At 37.3% G+C, this 26,500-nt stretch overlaps 1 protein-coding gene across 1 annotated transcript in view; it reads right to left on the bottom strand.

Moving 5' to 3' along the window:
* The window catches only part of PLCB1 (phospholipase C beta 1), a 4,354,095-nt gene that overhangs the window by 1,318,654 nt on the left and 3,008,941 nt on the right, over positions 1 to 26,500 (bottom strand). The window contains exon 12 of the mRNA XM_044056572.1: positions 10,352 to 10,434. Coding sequence (XP_043912507.1) covers positions 10,352 to 10,434 — 83 coding nt within the window. The remainder of the gene's footprint in view (positions 1 to 10,351; positions 10,435 to 26,500) is intronic.

The raw sequence follows: 26,500 nt of genomic DNA, 5'->3' as shown, positions 1-26,500 counted from the left end.
CCACATCCATGTGGCCCAAATTGCAGTTTCCAGTTAGAATCTCTGTTACGTACACAACTTACCCATAACCTACCTAAAGGACAAAAAAAAAAAAAACATCAATAATGCACCTGGTACAGATAATGTAGCCAGACCCTTCACCCTCTGAACTATCTCTGGTAGGGATGGAGCCAATGCAGAATCCAAGGGCATCCTGGAGATGTGGCTGTTCACATCTACCAAGGGAGAGTCATACTTTATGCCCTAATATATTATCTCCCGTCTCTAGTACTACATCTGGGGGATGAAGATACAATGGAGATGTGTGGCACATCTCCCCACCTCCAATGCAGCTCCACCTTATCCTCACCATATTTATCCCTTTGACCAATGCCTTCTAGTGTGACATTCCCAGCTTCTACCAGGGACTGTCATAGGAGCTGGCCATAGAATCAGGAATGGTAAAGTCCACCCTTTGCAGCCACTCCATCGGATGCCCAATCTGCTAACTGAGCCCAGGTCACCTGAATCAAAGTCAGGGCTTTATGCACTAGAGTGTCTCAATGTGGGGTTTGTTTGTAGGGACAGATTAACTTGTGACACGGAACATGATGTGCATGTTATTTTTGCTCCGACACTCTGTCTTATATTGATGAATATAAGAAACGTTTTGTGTTAGACTGAGCAAGCACATTAAGGGCATTTTGTGTTAGGCTGAACAAGCACCTTAAGGGCATTTTGAGTTATGAGCAAGCACCTTAGGGTCATTTTTTGTTAGGCTCAACAAGCACCTTAGGGGCATTTTGTGTTAGGTGGAACAAGCACCTTAAGGGCTCTAAGAAGATTTAAAGAGAAAAAATGTTGCAGTACATTTTATTGCTTCACTTTCCTCAAATTCTATCCAATTGGAGACTGTCATTTTAGAACATTTCCGTTTCAGATAATATGAATGTGAAATGATTATTTCATTATAAGATAGTTGTTTACATGTTGATTTTAGCACTTTAAAACCTACAGGTTTGAGCCAAGAGATTAATTGGAATAGAATGATATGTTAATATATTGATAATATCATGGTTTTAGCTTTACATAAGTGATTTTAACCAGTGTTTTCAGAATCCTTGAACACTTGTGACAAGGTGTTAAATCTGTGATGTGTTAATAAAGATCTTGCTCCATACTTTGTTGTCCCACATACTTAGTTTATAACGTGTACCATAAAATGGATGAATCATGTTTACTCTTCAGATTAAAAATATAAATTACTAAGAATCTTACAGCATGCTAGTAAAGAGCTTCAAAATCTAAACTAAATACTACACCACATTCAAAAGTTATTATGCTATAAAATATATTATTGGCCTCATTCACTTTTTGTTCTTTGATTTTGTTTTCATTTGAAACTGTCTAGTTACAGCTTAAGACTATAATAACATAATGACATGTGATATCTACTTCACCTAAGTGAACACATTATTGTTGGACTATAAAATCCATCTATGAATTAATTAGTAGACCTGAACAGTATTAGTGCAGCTAGACTTGTGCTACATTTGTGTGTGTACTTTCAGTCATTGCAGCAGCAGTTATACATAATTACTGACAAATCACTATAAGGGAAAGTATGGATGTATATCAGTGTTATATATTTATTTACAATAAGGCAAACTGCAAACAATACTAGAAATAAAAGAAAACACCATTTTACACTCGTGTGAGGGAACAAAACAATCACAGCAACCACAAATATTTAGTATCTCATAGCAATGCCATGCGGATAACATGACAAGCACTTTAAAGTCACTGGAAAGAACTTAAGAATTCACTATAGATATGCAATTTATGACTGTAGCAAGGAAAGAATTCCAGAGTTTTAATGCTATAGCCGTAATGGCTCTGTCCTCAGAATTCTTGAAAATGTAATTTTGATAACTGAACTTCCTAACATTAACAGTTTCTGGGGTGAGATCATATCAGGATATCACTCCAGGCAGGTGCCTGCAAGTATTACTACCTACTGTATAAACAAGCAGAACATAGAAATAATGGAACATTTACTTTTGCTATAGGTTTGAACACTCTGTGGAGGAGATTACATCATAAATGTGGTTCCCTTGCTTCATCCTTTTATAAACTTGGCCAGTCTGGTATAAGAGCTAGAATATTTCTTGAGATATTAGTATTCAGTAACACATAATATACTACAGAATACCAATACAGTGAAATATATGACATGTTAATACAGAACATACAATATGTAATGCTATATCAAAAGCAATACATTTCAAATAATTGCAGAACTGAAGGATGCGATGCTTGCTGGGTACATCAGCTACCAAGGAAACATGAAGATAAAAACAGAATGATACATCATGGTTAAGAAGCAGTTACTAATACATTAATGTATTTTGAACCATTTTGTTAATGTTTGTAGAGCACTTTTAGAAAATGGGTATTAACATGTGTAGTATGATTTTAAATGTATCTGGTGCTGTGACTGGATAACTGAATTGTTAATGGGAATCACTATTTAAATGAGGTGATTTGGAGTATTTTTTGTTCTGATGAAGTTCTCAATAAAATAATCAAAAGCACTCAACCAATAACCATACAGCTGTTTGTACTTTCCAGTTCATTGCCACAACTTGCAGTGTTTTTTTGTTATTCATATTTTTCCACTTAAATTTAAACTGGAAGTTGATACTAGACAAGGTTGCCCACTTTCATTTTATCTTTTAACATGTACTTTGACGTCTTCCTAAAAGACTTATTAAATAGTATTATATTAAATGAATATACCTTAATTTCCTTAAGCAGTGAACAGCAGATTTTTGAGATTCTATATTATTATACCTTACAAGTCCTTTAAAGGCACTTCCATTCATTCTATAGAAACACTTTCACTTATTTAAGTATGTGACACTAAGGTAAACATAAATTAAAAAAAATGCACATGGATATGATAATGGTAGAAGTGCAGGAACCTCTCCAGGTTCCCTGTATGTTGCAGGCAACCCTGATAAAGTTGTTCAATCCACAGTCCTTTCACATCCTTTCCTTATTCTGTCCTATTGAACTCTTAACCTCTCTTCTAACTTACAATGTACAGCTGTGCTATGTAATACATTCCAGGCCCTTAAGACCCTCTCCTTAAAGTTATTTTTTTTTCAGAAATGTAGCTGTGCCATCCAGCATCTTGAACAGTTTCCCAAACTGGAACTCTTCAACTCAAAATTAAAGACCTAGAAAAAAACTAAAATGAGTTGTGCTAACTGGCAAGCTATTGCTCCAATTGTAGCAAGCACTTTGCTAAAGTTAGAAGTACACACAGAGCTTCAGCTTAACCATGAATACAGTGCCAGCATTCATTTAAAAAGCTGTGATAACCTTGCCAAAAATCAGTGCTGGCATTATACTCGTACACCACTGGCCCCTCACAATTATGCCTCCTATAAGTGTTCACCCAGGATGGGTACAGGACGTTTTGACCCCGACGATTCGCCCCGACCTATTCGACCTTGGATGGTTGGACCCAATCAACACATTAAAAAAATGTAAAAAAAACTTTAAACACAATTAAAACAGTAAACAGAGATTTAATACATAAAAAACAATGAACAGAAACTACGGACTGTAAAAGTAATAATCATAACATCCGGATTGCCAGGGTTGCTGTAGTTCATAATTTCTGTTCAACGTACTCCTACAGATTAACAGCTGAAAGTTAAACAGTCATCTCGTTTTGTAGAGCACATAATAGGCCTGTTAGATTCACCGCTATCCCTGAAACAACGTTTTGTGGGAGATGTAGTGTAGTGCAACTACTAGGAAAAAATGTTTTAAAATAACTGACACGACGGGTACATCACACAGACTACATTGCTTGTGAGGTACAAAGCAACCTATAATTTTTTTAGGAGAGTGCAGTTGTTTACCTGAATTTGTTGCTTTTCCTAATGACACTACATTACTGAAAACACTTCTAGTATTGTACCCAGGGATTAATGAATAATTTATGGAGTTGATGTTTAATATCAACTATCAAACATTAACACTTAAAAAGACTGTGCTGAAAGCTGTACCAGTATGGGAAGAAAGCAAACTGGCAGGGTTGTGAAAGTTCTCACATACAGAAAAAGATTAAGAATGTATAATACATTAGTGTACTACCACCTAGTGGTAATAGTAAGATATTATCATTAAAAAAATTAAAAAGAAATATAGCTCGAGCAGAGAATCAGTTAAACATGTTGAAAATTACCTCAAAAAGAAATACATATAGATATATATATATATATATATATATATATATATATATATATATATTATAAAGTATGCATACCTACCAACCATACCGAATTACTCATTTTTTACCGAGTTTTGGGGTCCAAATGAAGGTGTACCACGATTCCCAAGTGGCACTCCTTCATTTCCGATTTTTTTTTGCTTTGTTTTTTTTTTAATTTTCACACTGTAGGAGCTGACGTCATCACACACGGGATGATGTCAGCTCCATCAGGCTACCAGCCAGTCGGAATTCACAACATCATTTCCGGCTGAAATTGAATTGTGAGTGTGTGGGAATAGGGAAACAGTTGCTGAATGCAAAGGAACGGCAGAGAGTTTTTGCAGGGATAAAGGCAGAGAGAGGAACTACTCCATTTTTGTTTGCAGGGAATGGCAGAATACAAAGTGAAGTTACGGCAGAGGGAGGAACTACTCTGTTTTAGTTTCAGGGTAAGCTCTGTATGGCAGAGAGAGGAACTACTTCATTTTCATTGCAGGGTAAGTTTTCAACTGAAGGCAAAGCATTTCAGTGTGTGGAACTGCTCAGTTTTAAGATATGCTTAGCTTTGAAGTAATTGCAAAGTGTGTGTGTGTGTGTGTGTGTGTGTGTGTGTGTGTGTGTGTGTGTGACTCCAGCTGAAAGTCCATATATGATTAATGCATGTCTGCTTAATCGTACATATCCAGGAGGGCATCTGAGACTTATAGGTCCATCAGTGCAGGATCTCAGCTATTTTCAGGCAGTGCTAAAAGATATACCAGCAGTTTCAAAGGAGTGCTATCTTTCAGTTCTGGGTAGAGATTCTGCATTTTCTAAAGAGAGTAGTACCATATGTGGGAAGAAAATTAAATGAATCTACAGATCTTATTTAGTGAGGACTGAATACAATCTGTGTTTGAACATAGGTCATTACTAAATATAAGTAAGGTATATTATAGCTGAATAATCCAGTTTCTTTTACCTAACAGAGTCCTGATTTCAGGTGTAAGAAATGTGAACAATCCAATTAGTATTAGCGGAGAAAGAGACAATGGCAGAAGCCAGAGTTCACAGTATATGTATCCGAGTGGTCATTTCACTGACTCAGGGGTTCAAAATGTTTAATGGTGAAGCTGAAAGATATAGCTAGGTGTGTGTGTGTGTGTGTGTGTTTGGTCCTTTGGTACAGGGTTAGCCACCACCATTTCTGGGCTTTATCCAGATTTTTTTCTGTGCTAAGAGTTGAGAGCTATGATGAGAAGTGAGAGCATTTTTTTGTGCTAAGAGTTGAGAGCTATGATAAGAGAGAACACAATTTGTATTCCCCCATTATTGTTTTTGTGCTAACAGTTCACAGCTTTGGTGTGTGAGAAGTGAGAACTAAATTTGTTTTCCCCCACTACTGGCTTTGTTGTTTGTCGTTGCTTTTTGTGCTAAGAGGTTGAGAGCCAAGGTCAGAAGTGAGAACTGAAATTATTCAATAAATGACAGCCATTAAGTTTTAGTCTTCCTATCTGTCAGGAAACTGCTGATTTAGCATAGTGGTATGTTGTTCTGACTGTAGTGTATAGGGTTCTGTGTTCAAGATTTGCCAGTGAAATGCGTGGTGGTAAGACAACATTCTATTCTAGCAACTTTACAAAATTATACAAGCAATGTTTAAAATGTGTCCCTGGTTTTTGACCTTTTGCCCCCCCCCCAAAAAAAATGAAATTGAAAATAAGTGCGACACGCTGTGCATGATGCCTGTGGCTTACACTACTGTCATTCTATTTGTAGTGTGGGTGTGGAAGTAGACTTTTATGATGGAAATGTTCTGAATTGGGCAGTTTTGTTATTATTGGTTCATGCATTTTGTTTCATTGCCTACATACAGCCTACTGGTAAAATGTTCAAACAATAAATTTGAAATGCACTCTGTCTAACAAGTGTGTTGTGTTATACAAGGAATATAATTTAATAAAGTCAGGAAGGTGTATCAAAGAAAAGAACACATGTATGTATCTTGTTTTGTGTGCAAGGGGCCAATGATTTGAAAACAGCCCAAAAGTAATCTTTATCCACCACTGGCCAGATACATTTTCTTTGGATGTAGTGTGAGTTTCAATGCTGTTTCAATGAATGTGTGTTTCAAGGGCAAAGAAGTTTTAATGTCAAGCCTATTTTCATTGTGAGACAGTATTGCTGTGTTTATCAGATGATGTCTATTAGTGTTTCTCCATTGTAGTGCTGTAAAAATGTAAAAATAAAATCCAAATAATCATTGTAGAAGTAAAGCAGTATGCATACATTAGTGCTTATGGTAAATGGGTCAAAATAACCAGGTAATGGGACACAGGATTGGCTGCAGGTGGACTCTGGTGCCATATTTTGGTTGTCTGTTCTTCAGTTTGCATTTGAAAGTTGGCATCCCACAATTCCATTGGAGTGGGTGGGGTTATGTAATTTTGTATGCAAATTTGATGTTAATCAGCGTACAGATTTGTACCTATTTTTCATGGGCCTTGTCCAGATTTTTGATGTTCCAGGTTGAGAGGTATGAAAGTATGCTATAAAGTAACAGTAATCATAATATGTTAAACATAACACTAGTTATTATATGTTAAAGATTTAAATGTTATTTTTATACTAAACAATGTAATAATTAAATAAAATAAAAATATTAATAAAAAATATATTTACAATGAAAAATTAACAGTGTTATTATTGAATAATTGATTAATTAATAACTTAATGATAAAGTACTTAAAAGAATACATTTGGGGCCAAATAGTCTGGGGTCGAACTGTCCACTAAAAAATCAATTATACAATACATATACATTTTTATATGAAATTCTACAGAAATCCATTGGGGTCAAATAGTCCAGGTTCGAACTGTCTGGGGTCAAATAGTCCTGCTTCCCCCAGGACAGCTCCACCCTTTGCCCCACTCTTGATAGGGGTCTGCTTTTTCTCAAGTATGACCTAAAAACAACTCTTTCTTGCTGTCTTCTATGTCTCCTTTCACCATTTTGTCTTTCCTCTTAACTCCATCATTCCGTTCCCACAGACAATGCAGTATACTGTAATCATGCTATGTATTTACTTTCTGTTTTATAATGTCTACATACCGAGCTTTCCGAGTATCTGCTAAGATTGTACCCATCCACACCCTTCAACATTTTGATAAGCCTGTGCTGTCTGCCTTTACATCTACAGTCTATACACAGTAGACCAGATGTAACCATTCTAGTCATGTGCACACTAGAAGGGTGTACTCACCTTTCTGGAATCTTCTACTTGCACTATCAACGCCTGCATATTACTGATTTATGCCACTGCCTTTTCTTATCGCAAAGGATGACTCAGCTTACAAATGATTACTCCCCCAAACCCTATTTCTCCTGTAGCTTGCTTAAGTACACCCATTTATGCTATTTGTTTCCCAAATGCCCATCCCCTAAAGTGATTAATCTTGCATGCTTAAAATAAAACTGAGTTGCTACTTCAGTGCCCTAAATACTAGCAGTCACTGATCTTTCAATAGACTGTGCATTCTATTACTTTGTTTATTACTCAGTATACATGAGTAATAAACACACTGTGCAGTCTGTTTATTACTCGTGTATACATGAGTAATAAACACACTGTGCAGTCTGTTTATTACTCGTGTATACATTAGCAATAAACACACTGTTCAGTCTGTTTATAACTCGTTTATACTGATCTTGCTGTACAAATCTGTTGCAACTTTTGACACAAATGAGTTAAAAAGGCCATTCCTGGAAATGAACACCATAATATATCACTGGTTACTGTCTTTTCTCCTACGAGTTCCTTCTAACAACCATCATCTTCTTCTTCTGACCAGATGGTCAGATTCCATTTCACAACATTTTAGGATCTACCTCAAATACCCATCTGCATTTTTACCAACATTTGACACAGTGAACAAAGCATTTGGCTTTGCTGAGGTTCAGAAATATCATATCCATAGCATTTCCCAAGTCCACTACAGAGATAAACAAGTCATAAGACTAATGTAAGGGGCACTTACAAGACCTCTGCTATATGAAATCATACTAGGCCACCAATGTATGAAATCAGACTCTCTAATATCAGACAGAGAATTAACATTCAAGAACTTCAGTAGCCTGTCACAAAGAATGACATCCACGATCTTCCCTGGAATTGCCATCAGACTAACAGACCTATAATCACTGGACTCCTTCCTAAATCCAGCCTAACACAAGAGAATCACTCTCAACAACTTCCAGTATTATAACACTTCAAAATTTACTAAGAAGGTTCTATAAATCACTGCTAGAAGTTCACTAAGGACTACTGACAAAATGTTTAATACCCTGTAAGGCAGAATATTTCTACCTTGCGTTACATCTCCTCAATGACATTTGAGTTTCCTCTAAGCATTCGTCCATCTCAAAAAAAAATAAAAAAATTTATATATACACACACACACACACATATATATATATATATATATATATATATATATATATATGTTGTATATTTCAGCTTTTCCCGGTTAGGGGTCGCCACAGCATATACATATATATATATATATATATATATCTATATCTATATATATATATATATATATATATATATATATGGATCTACTTCAACCCGAGTCCACTTTAGCGAAAGTGCATTTACATGAAAACGCACTTTTGCGAATAACACTAACACACACACACATATATATATATATATATATATATATATATATATATATATATATGAGTCCACTTTCAAATCTCGAAATACTGAAATATTGAATTTCAGTATCTCAAGATGAAAGTGTCAAAACTACACTACAGTAAAAACTTAAAAAAGTGAACATCACTTTACTGAAAGTTCATATTACCAAATTTTCAGTATGAGACACTCTGTTTTTAATACGCTTTCCACAAGACAAAAACACATGCACTACCTTCCTCCTTACACCATAACAAAACTACACAAGAAACACACAAACAAAACCAACTAACCTACATACAAGTATCCCACACCCTGCTACTTATATATATATATATATATATATATATATATATATATATATATATACAGTTCTACAAGATTGCAGTACAGTATATATATATATATATATATATATATATATATTACTGAGCTTTTTTTCTGTTTATTGACACTGTAGTCTGTCATTACCATTCTAAAGTGACTTTTACCCGTCTGAGACATGCACTGCCATCCCAAGGGCACATTTGCTTCTTTTGCACAACCTGAAACCAGGTAGAAATAAATTGCTATCTTTCACATATTTGAATATTTAGAAAAAAACACATAATGCATACATTCCACATTTAGACTGCATCACATTCTCATTTTCCCATACTGATGATTCCTAATCTGTAACATTTTCTTTGATTTACCAGTATACACCAGCATGTTCTCAATGTTGTTTAGTAATTAAATGATTAAACGTGCAAGTGATATGATTCTTCTGAGACCCTCTTCAGCCATGGCCTTGTCAACAATGGCAAGGTTAAATGCAATGAATATAGAGAATTTAAAAGAGCCAAATCACCAATTTGTTTTCGGAAGATGTGAGGAAACTGAAGTACTGAATGAAACCTATGCTAACAAAGAAAATGTAGGCAGAGTCCGTGCAGGGAGTGACCAAATATAATGATGGAATCCTGGATTCTAGAGCTGTAGGAAAGGAACTTAAACAAGGAGTCAACAAAATATTTGAGTTAAATAATTAAGACACAATCTTTCTTGCATGAATACAAACAATGTCGATTGCCTTTTTGACAACTTCTTTACAATAATGAGGTTTGCTATATATTCATAATTATAGTAACTCTTTAAATACAAGAAAAAGCTGCAGGTATTATAACGGTGGGCACAATTATTGAGCATACAGTAAAAATTTCAGCAAATGTGTCTTTAATATAAAGAGTGAAGGTGAAAGAGATGTATTTATTTTTACAAGAAAAATAATATACATTATTAAACCATAGTTGCTAAGACAACTATGCCCTACTCCATATGTCAAAGCAATGCATGCTTTTAAGTGTCAAGATAATTTCTACATTAAGCCAAAGTAGTACTCTTTAATGAAATGGTAAACACTTACGAATCCACATGGTTTTCAAAGGAAAGGACAATTGGGTAAGGAGATGTCTTGAAAGCTGATTCGGCGATAGCCTCTATTACCTCCTAGAATGCAATGCAGTATGAAAAGTCCATGTGAAAGTCATTCATTTTTTTAACAACAGCACTTCAGCTCTGCAGAAATCAAATTATTCTGAGATAAACATATTCAAACTACTGTAGGAGAGCAGGACACTGTAGTGAACTATAAATGTATCATCACAGAATAAACCACTGCAACTGTAATTTTATATATATGTGTGTGTGAACATATATAGATAGATATATAGATACACACACACATATACAGACACATTTTTTTTAACAAGGAGCTATTTAACTCAAACTCTCAAACATCAAGTGCTTGGGTTTCACCATTTTGCTGCTTATGTCTTGATTCATGTTATACTTGTAATCAATTGCACATTTAAAAGAAATGCCTTTTACTGGAGGAGTGCCATTCACTGCTTCTCGTCCAGTGTGGTGGCTTTGCCACCAGATCACCAAATTATAACAAAAGTACCTCTGAGGTTGGACAAACTCAGAAGAAGTATACTTACTAATGTGGTCTGTGCATTTTAGTGTCTCACTTTGGAAGACACAGATGAATATTCAGTGGGAAGCAGAGGAGCAGCTGAATGGTGAGTAACTAAAAGGTAATGTGCTTCTGTGTGCGTGTGTGTGTGTGTGTGTGTGTGTGTGTGTGTGTGTGAGTGTGTGTGTGTGAGCACGTGTGTGTGTGCACGTGTGTGTGTGGTATGTGCGTGGTATGTATACATGTGTCTGTGTGCGTGTGTGTGTAGTTTCTCACAACTCAGGGTTAGGAGTTAGCTACTCTATTATTTAGCCAGATATTGCATTCCAGAATAATTGCACACTGTCAAACTTAGTATGCTGAATGATTTGCTTTATATCACTGATAAAATTTCATATGTTTTTGAAAATCCTTTATTTGTCTCATCTCCTTGTCATGTAGTGACATTATTGAATAAGGAAATATATGAAAGTTATTTATTTACTGTAACTTAGCTATGAAGGGCCATCTTAGTCTACCCACATGAACTGAGGCCAGCAGGAGTATGTCAGTTCAGCGCCCACAACTTTGCCAGACCAGAAAACACCTCATCTTTTTCACAATCCCTTCTGACAAAGAACTTCTCTCTTCAGCCACCGACTAATATGGACCAAAGAATTAAAAAAAACTATGAAGGAAACAAGACTCACTAAATGAGTTTCCTAACTACAATGAAAAGCTTGGGATAAGATGGATGAGTTGTACAGGAAGACAGACCTAGTCCTACACATGCAATATTATGGTAAGTACTAGCTTTCATATGTGAGAGGACTGGTTCATATACCTCTACCAAAAGGACATATTCACAAGATTAACATTGCGGATGGAGCCTAATAAAAATGACACAATAGGCAATATCTTCAACTGCAAGCTGTGGTGGCCATTACTAAACCATGAAATGTGTTACAAAGGTTTTGGCAGACATACCTGATTCAATAATAATAATGTATTATTATTATTATTATTATTATTATTATTATTATTATTATTATTATTATTATTAGTATTATTATTATTATTATTGTTATTATTTTTATTATTATTATTATTAGTATCATCATTATTATTCAATGTTCTTGATTTGTCTAAAGAAGCTGTCCCTAATTATTGTGGATAAAAAAGAAAACCTCAGACAGAGCTAACATTCACCTTAGATAAACTGCACAAGTATGGGGCACTGACTGACACCAAAATAAAGTCATTTCCTAATTTTTTATTTATAATATTTGTTAATGTGATAGTCAGGCTGGTGCTGCAGCCCGTTAAATCTATGATCTGGGAACAGAAGCACAACTAATCGCAAAGTTAAAATAATTTGCAACACAATGTACAATATTTACTTAAGTAGTTACGGCTTTCAATTTTACAAATTATGAAGTTCAGCAGTGCAATATTATACCTTACACAACATCAAGTTATTTGTGTTGGAATACAACATTCATCTTGGAGAAGTGTTTCAATACTGCTTTGCATTGCATTCCAGTGCAACACCACTCTAAGTAAACAGCACTAAGAATAAGGTATTACAATGAAAAATGGGGGAGGTGTTGTCATAAGGATTAAGGTGTTTACCTTACAGCCACAAGGTGCAGGGTTTGAGTCTCACCTTTGAAATGGAAATTGTTTGGGCTTAAAAATGCCTTCAAGGTCAGGTAGATTAGTACGTACATATGATCCTATTTGCATTAAGTGGAATGGAAGAAATGATGGGGCGTATATTAAAGCATATGAATACAGTGTTTTACATGTACACGTTTACATAATCTTATTCCTGTGAAGCCAGTTAGTAAAGCTGCTACAAGGTACTGATGAAAACCATAGGTTCGGAAGTACTTACTAGGCTATTGATCTATGAAGATCACATGAAGCCTAGCCATACATTCTCATGGTAGTTTTTAGCCCTTATATTTTGCATATGAATAACCCAGAGATATGCTGAAAAAAGAAAGTTGGGACATTTACACTGGGATGGAATGTCAGACTAAATACTCTGTAGTGCTTAATTCCAAAAGAGTGCATAATTTGAAACACTGGGTAGCAAAAGGTGTGAAGGGCAGCCATCTCAAAAAAGGTATAGCTATAATTCTGGAAACTTATCTTAGGGTACAGAGCTGTAGGTTAAGTAGATATCAGACAATGTTGCAATACCCACAGCTGACAGGGAAGGACTCAGCCTCAAGACTAAGAACACAGTTTAGGGACAGATAGCTGTTGCCATGGAAGTTAGCAGAGCTTAATGCTATAATGACATCTCTGGCCTGCTACCATGAACAGAGCTCCCTTGAGGACTTCCACCTGGAATCTGGGGTCAAAAGTCAATCTCTTGTGAACAGACTAAGGTGGGAGGTTAGGAATCTTCTCAATTGAAGGGATTATGACTATACTGTTATAATTCACTAAGCAACAAAACGGACCAAACGAGCAAAATAAATAAAATAACGGCTCCGGTGCACAAATGAATAATCCACAAAGCTTTATTCCAAACGAAAGTGAAGCGCTTTTCATCTACCCTGTCAGTTTGGTAGACTTCATCAGACAAATCAGCTATGCAAAACAAGAGAGCTAAATACATTTTTTAAAATAAGATTGACATGACAACCAACCTATGACAATTACAATACACAAAAGTCTGAATAACAACAAAGCTTACTGGCCAAAGTAGTTTCAGGACACTCCACACTCTAAATACTCTACCTATTTAATTATACTATACATATAAAATATAAAATATGTAAAAATAGTCATAAAATGTATCAACTGACACTTTCCAAATATTTAAAAACTAATAAATATAATTTAATGCAAATGACTTTTCAGTTTTAAAATACATGACAGTAAAGTGATTTCGTTCAAACATGAATCTGTGTAAGAATTTAATCTTAACTGCCATATTAATTCACACTTTTCTAAAATAAGTTGGTAGGGGCCCTCCTTTTAAAACTGGGGTGACGATCTATTACCCTAAACAAAAAACTGTGGGTGGGGATTTCCTTACAATGCCTAGCCAGTGCATTTAAACTGTTTTTCTTTCTAATATTGTATACGTGTTCGTATATCCTATCTCTCAGCGTCCTGTCCGTCTTCCCTACGTAAAACCCAGGGCATAGCTGGCAGGAGGCCAGCTACACCACTGCTTTGGAATTACAGTTAAACCTACCCTCGTCTGACATTTAATTTTGCCCACACTGAAATTTGAACTGAAATAGTGATTTGAAAATGAAAAAACTAAGAAGGGATATTAATGATTATACAAACGGCGTGGCTTATCCAGCTCCGCCTCCTTCACAAGGTAAAAGGTTTTTGAATCACCACAATACAAAAACAGAAGAAGATACTAGGGCTAGTGAAGAGAACCGAGGTCCTGAATGATCTCAGTAGGCCCTCCACCTGGTAATCAAATGTTTAATTATTCGGAGGAAGAGCAAGGTGCAAGAAGTGAACAGTTTCCTGATAGGCATAACATGCCATATCATCAGGAATATGATGACTGTGAACATTGTCCTTTTTCCAACAAGGGCCAGAACCATCAACGGAGATACAATACCAGGGGGAACAAGGCCAAGAAGGATGTGAGCAATTACAGCAGGTAGTTATGAAGCCAAGTATCCTTATGAATCCATGTGGTGATTACAAACTCTATAACTATTCTAGTTTTGAAATTAATGCTGAGCTATGTGATATTTTCAGTAAAGGTTTTAACTTTGTTCCATCGGAGCACTTAAAGCTGGCAGAAACCCTGGTAGACCTAAAACTCTACATGAGCAAGTTAAACCTTTCCCTACTGTTCAGTGGGGATGGTCAACTAACCGATCAAATGAGAGTAGCAAGTACCTTTAACCCACCTATGCATCCATTATTAACATTATTTAAGCACGTGTGAATTTGACATAAGAAATTTACACAGAAACTGTAAAGGGCAGAAAAGAAATTTGTCTAACAAAGAGATGGAAGCCTTGAATGTATTGAAGTCCCTACCTGTCCGAGTAATGAAACCGGACAAAGGAGGAGGACTGGTGATTATGGACAAAAGTGATTATAATAGCAGAATGGAATCTGTTTTAAATGCTGGAACATATGAAATATCTAGTATTAATGAAATGAATGTAGCTTACAAATGGATTCTTTCATCAAAGACCTGTTTATTGAAGGTATGGTTGATTTGAATGTTTTTAATTACTTATCGAACTTGAATCCCAATATTCCCTCATTGTTTGGTCAACCTAAAATCCACAAAAACCTGCACAACCCCCAATGAGAGCTTTGGTCAATGCAAAATCATCCATTACATATGCATGTGCTAAATATGTTGATTCCCTCTTGAAAAAGTATGTAGTGATGGAAGAACAAATTTGTAAAGATTCTTGGGCCTTTTTAACTTCTATTGAGAATTTTGGTTTTCATTCCGATGTGTTGTTTTTAACAGTTGATGTTGTTGACCTGTATTTCTCTATACCACATGAAATTGGGATTGACTGGGTTGTTGAAAGGTTGTTGCATAATGGCGCAGTGCGAAAGGAGATTAGATTATTTCAAGAGTTAATGGACATTATTTTAAAAAATAACTATGTAATGTTCAACAACAATATTTACAAACAAGTAGGGGGAATAGCCATGGGGTCACTGTGCGGAGGGAGCTACACTAATCTAGTAATGGCTCAGTGGGAACACCAGACAATCTTTTGTGACACAGGTTGATGGAGAAGGTAAAGCTATATACCAGATTTATTATGTTCAAAGGTTCTGTGGATGATGCTAGAGTTCATACAGCACTTGAATGACAGTGCACCATTTTTGAATTTCACTTTTTCAGTTCATGAAAAGGTAATCACCTATTCAGATGTGGATTTAAGGAAAGAAGAGTGTGAGAATCGGTATGTAGCTAGAATTCATTGTAAGAGCAATTATTCGAACACTATGTTACATTACACTAGTTGCCATCCCCCAACATCAGAAGAGATCTGTGCTCAAAGGCCAATTAGTTAGAGCGGCAAGAATGACAACTGATATGGTCAGCTTTTTGGATGAATGTGAGATTTTAAAAAACATGTTCATTAGCCGTGGTTATCCTGAATATTTAGTACTTGAACTAATAAGTGAGGCACAAACTAAATGAAGTACAGATTTTTATCGACCTATCCTCACTGGTGAACAGAGAGTGATTGTTGCACACTCTAGCCCTGTTAATGAACCATCGATGTGTGTGAATCTAGAGCTAGAAGTTGAACCATGCCCAATGGCTACTGGTGCACGTAAGGAATTTAAAAGGAGCTTCATTACGGTGTATAATTTAGAAGCAAGTGATTTGAGATGGATCCTGGACAGAAATTGGAATCTATTGTATTTTGAGAAGGGACTGACTTTAATTTTTAAAAGAGGTAGAAATTTAAAGAATTTTGTGGAGGCAGAAGTAAGTATCTCACACAGAATAATGGGTACCTTAATGTGAATCATGTAACTACTGTAAATTCATTTCAACAGGATCAAATTTCAGTGTGGGCAAAATGAAATATCAGACAATGGGTAGGTTTAACTGTAATTCCAAAGCAGTGATGCACCTGGCCTCCTGCCAGCTATGCCCTGAGAGATAGGATATACAAACTAGAAAGAAAAACAGTTTAAATGTACTGGCTAGGCATTGTAAGGAAAACTCCACCACAGTTTTTTTTTTTGGGGTAATAGATCAAGTCCCCCAGTTTTTAAAGGAGGCCCCTACCAACTTCTTTTAGAAAAGTGTGAATTAATATGGCAGTTAAGATTAAATTATTACACAGATCCAGGTTTGAACGAAATCACTTCACTGTCATGTATTTTAAAACTGAAAGTCTTTTTCGTGTGCTAAATTATATTTATTAGTTTTTAAGTATTTGGAAAGTGTCAATTGATACATTTTATGACTATTTTTACATATTTTGTATTTTATATGTATAGTATAATTAAACAGGTAGAGCATTTAGAGTGAGGAGTAAGGTTTGTTGTTAATCAGACTATTGTGTATTGTAATTGTCATAGGCTAGTTGTCATGTCAATCTTATTTGAAAAAATGTATTTAACTCTCTTGTTTGATGAAGTCTACCAAACTGGCAGGGAATAATGCTTTGTGGATTATTCATTTGTGCACCGGAGCCGTTATTTTATTTATTATACTGTTATAATTGTTGTTACCAGACTTGTAGTATACCTGAAACTTGCCTGTAATCCATAATATGGACCTTGATGGTAAAAAGGATTGTTAGATAAAGGAGAAGAATCTAAACTACATCTTAACCAGCTAGGCAGACTGCTGTAAGTGAGAAACTGAAAATATTCTATTAATATTTGATTGCTACTATGATGATGCGAGAGGTAGCATAGGTTGTGCCAATTGGTTGCTAAGATGTTAGTAACACAGAGATGTATGAAAAGTTAAAGAAACATTTTCTAGATCAGTCATTATGGTCTCCAGTGAACACTAGACTGAGTGTTATTGGGGCACTAGGAACAGAGACATTCTGAGGTTCTAAATACCTAAATTATGCAAACATTTTTTAAAGATTTCTGATAAAAAAGGTAAATGTTATACTTTAAACTGTTTGGTGTTATAGCAATAACTGATATCGTCGGTCTGGCATATTCAAGATTTACCCACGGTTGTGGTTTAATCACAAGGTGAAGCCCAAGTGATTAAACAAAGGCCAATGTGGGTAAATCTTCAATATACCACAGCATGGAGTTGGTTATATTATGCAATGACATTATTTAAGAAAAAAATTACTTACTTTTCTTAAATAATGTCTTTGTATAATGGAGCCATGGTGGTCTTCCACTTTTCCTTTGATATCCTGGAGCATTGCTGATACACTGTGCATTCATATGAGACTTGCGTTCCTACGCTTTTGCAGTACACCAGTGCTGTGTGAAGAAGCAATGGAGAAAGGAAAATCTCTGTTGCTTTTTTTAAACTAAAAACAAACAAACAAAAAGAAACAAACAAACCGGGAGGCTTGTAATGTACAGGAGAGATGGGACAGAAGAAATTAAATGATAATCAGGTAAGTTTATTTAATTTTATATTACGTACCTGACTATCCTTTTATTTTTTTCTAGGCCATCTCTGTTGTTCATTTTAGTCTCCAGTTTTGTCAGCTTATTAAAAAAATGAAATAAAAGTAACTTGCTGTTGCATATATTAATGGAAAAAAGTGCAGGTAACCGGACCTTTTTCCATTGGTATATGCTCAGATGTACAATGGGCATGCTGATTGGACTGACCAATAAGTGTGCTCATTTTTGAATATTAATGGCCAGTCATTGTATAATATACTTTCTGCACAGAAACCAAAAGCTGACAAATGGTTGTACATGTGTATGAATGTTCTTTATACATTATGTATCACTTCTGCCTATCTATATATTATCTGTCTAGTTAACCTGATACTACACACTGATAAAGGGATTAATAAATGCATTAATCTGGTATGGAATTTAAACACATTTACTTATCACCCCACTATGCACATCATCTCATACCTCCCACTCTTTTGTCCACCTCAACCATTCTACTAATGTAACCAATACGGTTAGCACAGCCTTATTCACAATAACAATGACAAAATCAAACATCATATTATGCACAAACAGACAAAGAAAAATGCACACACAGACCACAGGAAAAAAATACTTTTTAAATAAAATCACTAAAAATATAATCCTCAATTAAAATAAACAAAAAATGATAAATAAAAAAATAAACAAAATGCTAATTGCAATAAGCCATTTGGAAAATGGGATTACCTAAAAAAAATTTAAGACTTTCAAAATAGCTGTAGAAGAGTGAACAGTTGCTTTGAAGAGCTGCTACACTCAGACATATCTGTGAAACTACAGAATTTACCTTCTGCAAACAATATACAAACATCTGGGGCTGTATTCATAATGGCTTGCATTACCCTTTTGCATTCAAAGGCAGTCCTAATATGATGTTTTTTCATACTGATTTGCACTTGCAGCACAGAGTCAGGTTGTCTCTGTGACCATGGTACATGCTAATGAGGCAGTTCGGGGAAGAGGATTGGCTATTTAGCCATGTACTGCCTCCTAGTAAACACCTCTGGGAAGGAATCTACATACTGAGAAATCAATTGTCCATGTATATTAGCATGTCCGCACCTTGTACATCACGGTGGTGAACAAGGTCTTGTTCAGCCACCATGCTGCAGCTAAGTACTAGGGTGTTTTATGGTAAGGCAGGGTTATGAGGTGTGTGCATGAGTGTATATGCATGGAGCTCCATGTGTGAGTGTGTGTCTGCTTGGGAGGTAGCAGTACGAGGATAATGAGGGGTTAGATTAGGTATGTGTGCATATGTGTGTGTGCATCTGCATGCCACGTGTGTGTATGTGTGTATGTGTGTATGTGTGTGTGTGTGTGTGTGTGTGTGTGTGTGTGTGTGTGTGTGTGTGTGTGTGTGTGTGTGTGTGTGTGTGTGTGTGTGTAGTATGAATGTGCCTAGTGGAGGATGAGGCTGGGTGCTGTCATACGTACACACATACACCTACAATAATGAACAACTCCTGAAACATGGTTTGGTCAGGAAAAACACTAAACACAAGGGCAAAGTTTCACTTCTCATGCCTTAACGGCACTTTACTATTGCAGATATTGGCTGGGGAAACTCTACTTACCAGGGAGATATTACATGTCTCCAGCCTTAATGGCACTTTAACATTAAGTTAATCGTGAAGGAAACTCTAAATAGTAGGGAGATGTTTCTTTTCGTGTGACTTAATTTCTCTTTAACATTACAGAGAACATGGGAAACACTGGACATGATGGGGAACTTAGCATGGTATGACCTGTGGATCTCGAATATTTGGTATTAATGAGTTACTGCAATATTTTGTGATTTACAGTGCCAAGAGCAGGAGACATCAGGTATGATCAGACAACTCTGTGGCAGCTATGGGGACTGCTGTGTGTGTATCTGCATGTGTGTATTAGTGGCAGGTATGGGGACTGCTGTGTGTGTATTTGCATGTGTGTATTATTTGTGGGAGAGTAACTGAAGGGATGCCTCTGTTTTCACAATGACACTGCCAGCAGTAACTACAGCAGGAAGTACTTATCTGTGCCTTGTGGTAGTTAACATGATTAAGAGACATGCTGTTTAGCCCATAATGAGGTACTAACTATTTGTGAATAATGTGTCTCTGAACAGCAAACTGATACATCAAGTAAACAGGGCCTTTTGGCTCCAGGCCTTCTAGCCCATGAGGAGGATATTTATAAATCCCTGTGGCAGTCTTCATTACCCAGAAAGTCATTTCACCGTTTTGCCATTTAGAATGATTGAGTATAGCTTTTACTATTATTGAAGACTACCATGCCTGGGATTCAGAAACAATTGCCATAATTTGCTTAACAATTCCAAGTGCAATTCAGTGAAACAGCAAGCACAAGCAAGGTTGGTACAGTAACAGGGTTGCTTGTATCATATGCTAATGACATGGTAATGAGCAACATTATTAAAAATGAGGGACTTTATGTAAACAAATGAGAGAAAACAATCTGGTGAATTAATACAGAAAAGTATAAAGTTTGTGTCATGAAGCACCACTGCCTGTGTGTTTGATTGCCATAAAATCCTGGCGTTACATCGGGGGTAGTAGCATGTTGTCAGGGATAGTTAGCGCTTTAGCAAACATGTATATGCAACAGGTTGCAATTGCTGGTAGTAGTCACTTTGTTGCATATCATTTCCCTCCTAGGCTCAATGAAACCCAACCAGGGATGGCATGTCATGACACTGTCATGTTCTCAGTAGTGGCTCCATTAGGGTTGATGCATTTGTCCCCCCACAGATAGCTGGGAGATGTATTGCAGGAACTGGCAGACTAATGTATGGATGCCTGCACTGACCACCAGACCTCTCAACCAATCAGGGACAAATTTCAACAGAATCAGGGACAAGTCAAGAAAAAATCAAGGACAATCAGGGACACTTATAAAATATTAGTACTATTAACTTGAAACATTGACAGAATCAGAGCATATGAATTAATACACATTTTCCAAAGTAAAAGAAGTCTATAACTCTTAATTATTATCATTATTCATTAAGTATAATTCACCACCTTTCCTCCAAAAGTCACTAGTTTTAGGAGGGATTAAGAGGGACAGAGCAAAAATTTGAGTCAAAATCAGGGACAGTTGAGAGGTCTGCTGACCACTTTGAAAGTCACCTTTTGTGACCAGTACAGGAGTCACATCCCTTCATGACACTAGCTGCACTATCACAACCAGTACCCAGTGGTGATGGTACACAGTCTATGTCTGATCTCCTACTGCAGATGACACAGGCATGGTGGTTTGGGAGACATATGTATCCTGTCCTTCATCACAAAATATCCCACCATTTTGTGTTCTTGCCTTCCCATGTTTATTTTCCAGTCCTCCTATCAAAATGTTCTTCCCTTTTTGTCTTATGTCTCTAGATCTACTGTTCACCCCCCCCTTCCTCAGTGTGTCAGTACCTCCCTTGTCAGTCTTGCCTCTGTTATGTGTCTGAATGTTTGCCCTGCCAACTACCCTCACTTTCTTATGATGGCTTCACTTTCTCCTACAACCTTCACCACCTTTCCCTCCTTAAAAAATGGACACCTGTTCCCCCCCAAAATGAAAAATTACCCTTCCTCCCACTACCCCATCATATTCACTCCTTTCTTGTTTCTCTTGTGTGCCTTCCCTTTTTTCTGCAGTCTTATACTCTGACTTCAACCTCTTCTCCTCATCAAAAAATAGATTTAAGCCATGCAGTGGGGCATGTAAAGATGTTGTCTGTCTTTCTTTTCTTATTGCCTCTTTGTGTTCATGAATGTATTGAGGCATGTAAGGCCTCCATGTTAGGCACTTCTGCTCAGTATGTGCAGAACCACTTCTCTAGCTTTCTCTCCTGGTACATATGCCTTGCTGTGGTTGGGGGTGGGATTACTAATTATCTGCTGTTTGAGCTCTGATTTTTCACATTTGTTATTGATATTGAGCTGTGCCATATCACTCCCACATGATAAACAACAGGCGTCTCACTGCCATTGTGGTGAACTGACCTCCTAATCCTAGGGTAAGTCTTCTGTTTGAAATGAAATAATGTCCAGGGATGAAACCAAAGAAGCCAATGGAACAGATGAAGGTACAAATTAAATATACCAAATTATCTACAGTTTTGTAATCTGGGCAGCCGCGGTGATGCAGTGGTTAGCACTGCCGCCTCACAGCAAGAGGTTCTCCAGTTCGATTCTTGGCTGGGTTTTTTCTGTGCGGAGTTTGCATGTCCTCCCTGTGGTCATGTGGGTTTCCTCCGGGTGCACTGGTTTCCTCCTACATCCCAAAGACATGCAGTAGGTGGATTGGACACTCTAAATTGGCCCTAGATGTGAGTGTGTGCATGTTTGGTGCCTTCTGTGGAAGGTTGGGCGCCGGGCTGGCAACTCAACACCATAAAACTCCACTGCCAATCATGGGTGGGCAGATGATCTGCTGTGGTGACCCCTAACCGGAAAAAGCCGAAAGAAGAAGAAGATCTACAGTTTTGTAATCTGACATTGACTTTTGTCAAAAAATACAAAAAATAATGACTGGGATAAAAACACCTGTTTTCTGAGCAAAATATAGAGTAAACCTTTCTGTGGTGGAACTGAGTGAGGTGTTAACTCTTCAAAAACTAACACCGTATTAATAGGCCCAGACAATATCCCAGGATGTCTTCTAAATAGCATGAAAAAGAACATATCAGGACCTCTGGAATTGCTATTTAACTGTATCTCTGAACAGGTTTTGTGCCTCATGAATGGAGAACAGCAATGGCTATCCCTCTGTACAAATATTGGCCACCTACAGACCTCAGAAACTAAAGACCCATAATTCTCATTATTCTCATAAGCAAAGCCATCAAACACTGAACCCAACCAAATTGTATTTCTTCAAGGTCAGGTCATGCCTACTCAGCCTGGTGGACTTCCTTGAAAAGGTCACCAAAGCAATGGATGAGGGCATAATTGTTCACAATGCCTAATGAGACCAGGCCAAGGCATTTGATACAATACTCCACTCAGAGATTGCTGATAAACTCAACAGGTTAGGCATAAACCGTTATGTCACCAAATGGATAGCTGGCTAAGGACCCAGGAAGTTAGAACTGAGCAGTCCATCTCTACAAGGAGGCCAGTCATAAGCAAAGTTGCTCAGGGACTGATCCTAGGACTGGTTCTTTTTGGCATTTTCTTCTCTGAAATCAAGGCTAATTTTAAAGGCCTCTGGCTGACCAATTTTGCAGACAATTGCAAATTAGGAAGCAGGCAAACAATCCCCCGCTGACACTAATATTCTCTAGAAAGGGCTGATATAGGCTAATGAATTGTGTCAGAGCCATGAACTAAAACTAAATGCCATCCCTGGTAAGTATCATATTGACAACGCCCCTCTATACATTGACCTAGTAGTCAGGGACACACATACACAGTAATTTAGCATTTGACCATCACTTGTCTACAGTAGTGGGGAAATCATTCTATGTTGTGCAACATATAAACAAATGTATGACATCTAGGTCTAAGGAGATCATCATTCCACTGTATTCAGCATTTGTCAGACCTATCATTAGGTACATGCCCCCTTTGGTATGTACCCAACTAGGCACATCCAACAGCTGGAATGTCCACAGAGGATCCTCAGTAAAAGAATACAGAGCTTATGTAAAATGTCCTATGAAGACTGCCTGAAGGCTCTATCCCTGTATTCTGTCTCCTACAGGCTGTTGAGGGGAGATCTATGCCTGGTATACAAGGCATTGTCAGATCCCACTCTGATGCACTTTCTGCATATCCACAATACAATCAGCATCTGAATTACGCATTCTAAAGACTTAAACTGTGCCTGTGATATAAATAGGACTTGCTGGAGAAATGGGTATGTATCTCAGAGACTACTCCTTTAGAATAGGCTTGGCATCCGTAACTCAATTCAAATGTAACTTGAACAATTGAATGGGGGACAGGAAATTCATCCCTGGTTTGGCATGTATGTCTCTAATGAACACAAGTAGCCTGTAAATGGTTCATCTCATAGGCCCCTGCTTGCAAATGTTTCATCTCATTAGTCCCTGCTTACACTTATCAAGGGTACCAAAACTTGTTAGAGATTTGAGATGCATGGCTAGTCTTAAAAGGGATCTTGTGGTCATCAGCCTGGTGTAGACCTATAAACCCATACACGTTTATACAAGTGTACATTAAACTGATGAAGTACCAGGGTATTAAAATACTGAATACTGCAAATATGAAAAGATATCTTGTATGGAAGGGACATAAATTCAAATTTCTAGCAGTCATACCACAGAATTACAAACTCAAGAAAAAAATTCCATTTGGTCTATGTAATAAAAATTGTATAAAGTTTGATAAGCTGTTCACAAATAGACTTGTTAACTCTTTCAGCATATTTTTTAAGAGCAAGACAAACTATAACAAGTGGACACTACGTCTGAAATTATACAGCCTTTCTACAAACTTGTTTTGGCTATAAGTCAGATGGCTAAGGAGATTTGTTGGTGTGGATAAATATTATAGTTACATAAATAGCATCTTTTGAGAGTGGGTCAAGGCATCTCAGGCACATTGATAGTGCTGTGGGGTAAATAGCATGCTGGTGGGGGCAGGACAGCAACAAGTAGGTTTAGGAATAGGAAGGGGAGGGGACTCATGTAAAGGTAAATGGGTAGGTAGGGGAAGAGGTTAAAAATCCACAGGCAGCCAGGCAAGCCATGTATTCAACAGCAGAGCAGAAATGAGCAGAGCAAAGACCAGGACATCTGAAGCATTAACTGGAAGTCTAACCGGTGGCAGAGTCCAAAGCAGAACACAGATGGTTGTAGGCACAGAATGAATGCTATCTCAGCATGTCTGTATCATGGGCTGTTGGTCAAGCCATTGCTCAGTGCTGGGTCGTTTAAAGGAAATATCATATTTAGGGACTAGTACAGCTGGTCAGATTCAGGGGTTGCAGTGTACAATAATGCTGCCATAAACCTTTTTTTATCAAGGTGACGAGGATAGGAGATGTACATAAATTTGTATGTATTTTGGGCCTGTGGCCAGTCCTTTCTTCCATGCTTATTGGTTAACAGGGAATAGTTTCTCAGGCTCAGCAAATTTTTTTGGGGGGTGTTTGGCTATGTACAGTAATGTGGAAGAGAATATGATTCAACAATGTTACATGTGCATTGACTATTATTTGAAATCCTGTTAGTTGGTTCAATGGTGAAAAGGCGACTCACACCCAGTAGGGCTGGGGAATTTGTGGGCCTGGCACTGATTTCATGTCCTTATTAAAAACCTGTCTGGTGGGGTCGAGATTAGGGAGACTGTTTTGACTTAAGGGACATCCATGAGCTAGGGAGTATGCTAAGGATGCAGGGAAAAACAGGTCATTGGTGGGACACCATTTATAATAATAAAATATAATTAAATTTAAAAAATGCCATTAACAATAAGGGAATGAAGGTTTCAGCCAGAACAAGCAGGCACCAAGAGGTGTACTGGTCTGAATTTAGAAGTCAAAGAGAGGGATGAAAGTAGTTTACTACAGGCAAGTGATGCTGAAGCAGGAAGTGAGTAGGGGAGATTGGTAAGAGGATGATGGGTAACATTATTTTTGCTTCATAAGGAATTACACAACATTATGCCACAGGAATTTGAGAGACAGCAACAGGAATTACAAAAAAAGACAGTAGCTAGAAAGGATTTGTCCACCAATACAGTCAACAGCAGGTCAGACAGAAGCATTGGAACCAGCTGCAATGGTTACAACAGAGCCACTGGGTACAGATGAAATAGAGCCTGAACAGGGAAAACAACAGAGAAAAGTACCTACATGATATCGAGACACAGAAGTCAAAACAGGTGAGTGGTCAATGAATGATGTTGTTAATGCTGAAATTGGGAAGTGGGATAATGTACACAAAGGTGACAGTGTATACAAAAGTAGAAGGGGCAAGAAAAGCAAAGATAAGAGACAGAGAAATGAAGTGACAGACATGAGCGACATGGGTAATGAGGAGGAGAATGGTGCCAGAAAGGCCAGAGAAAAAATAGGGGGTACAGGGAACCAGATGGGAAATAATAGGGGGTACAGGGAACCAGATGGCAAATAATAGGGGGTACAGGGAACAAGGGTGGGAAATAATAGGGGGTACAGGGAACCAGGGTGGGAAATAATAGGGGGTACAGGGAACCAGATGGGAAATAATAGGGGGTACAGGGAACCGGGGTGGGAAATAATAGGGGGTACAGGGATCCAGGGTGGGAAATAATAGTGGGGTACATGGAAACATGGTGGGAAATAATAGGGGGTACAGGGAACCAGGGTGGGAAATAATAGGCGGTACAGGGAACCAGAGTGGGAAATAATAGGGGTACAGGGAACTGGGGTGGAACAGACCACATGGAGTAAGTACCAAGAAGCAGGATGAGAACAATCACAGGGAATTTAGGAAAATGTAGCCAGTTCATGGACATGTTCATAGCAGAG

Source organism: Protopterus annectens, chromosome 1.part2, assembly GCF_019279795.1.
Source record: "Protopterus annectens isolate FY-2018-M chromosome 1.part2, PAN1.0, whole genome shotgun sequence".
NCBI classification, from domain to species: domain Eukaryota; kingdom Metazoa; phylum Chordata; order Ceratodontiformes; family Protopteridae; genus Protopterus; species Protopterus annectens.
The sequence above is the reverse complement of the archived record's forward strand: the minus strand, read 5'-3'. Positions and strand labels throughout refer to the sequence as shown.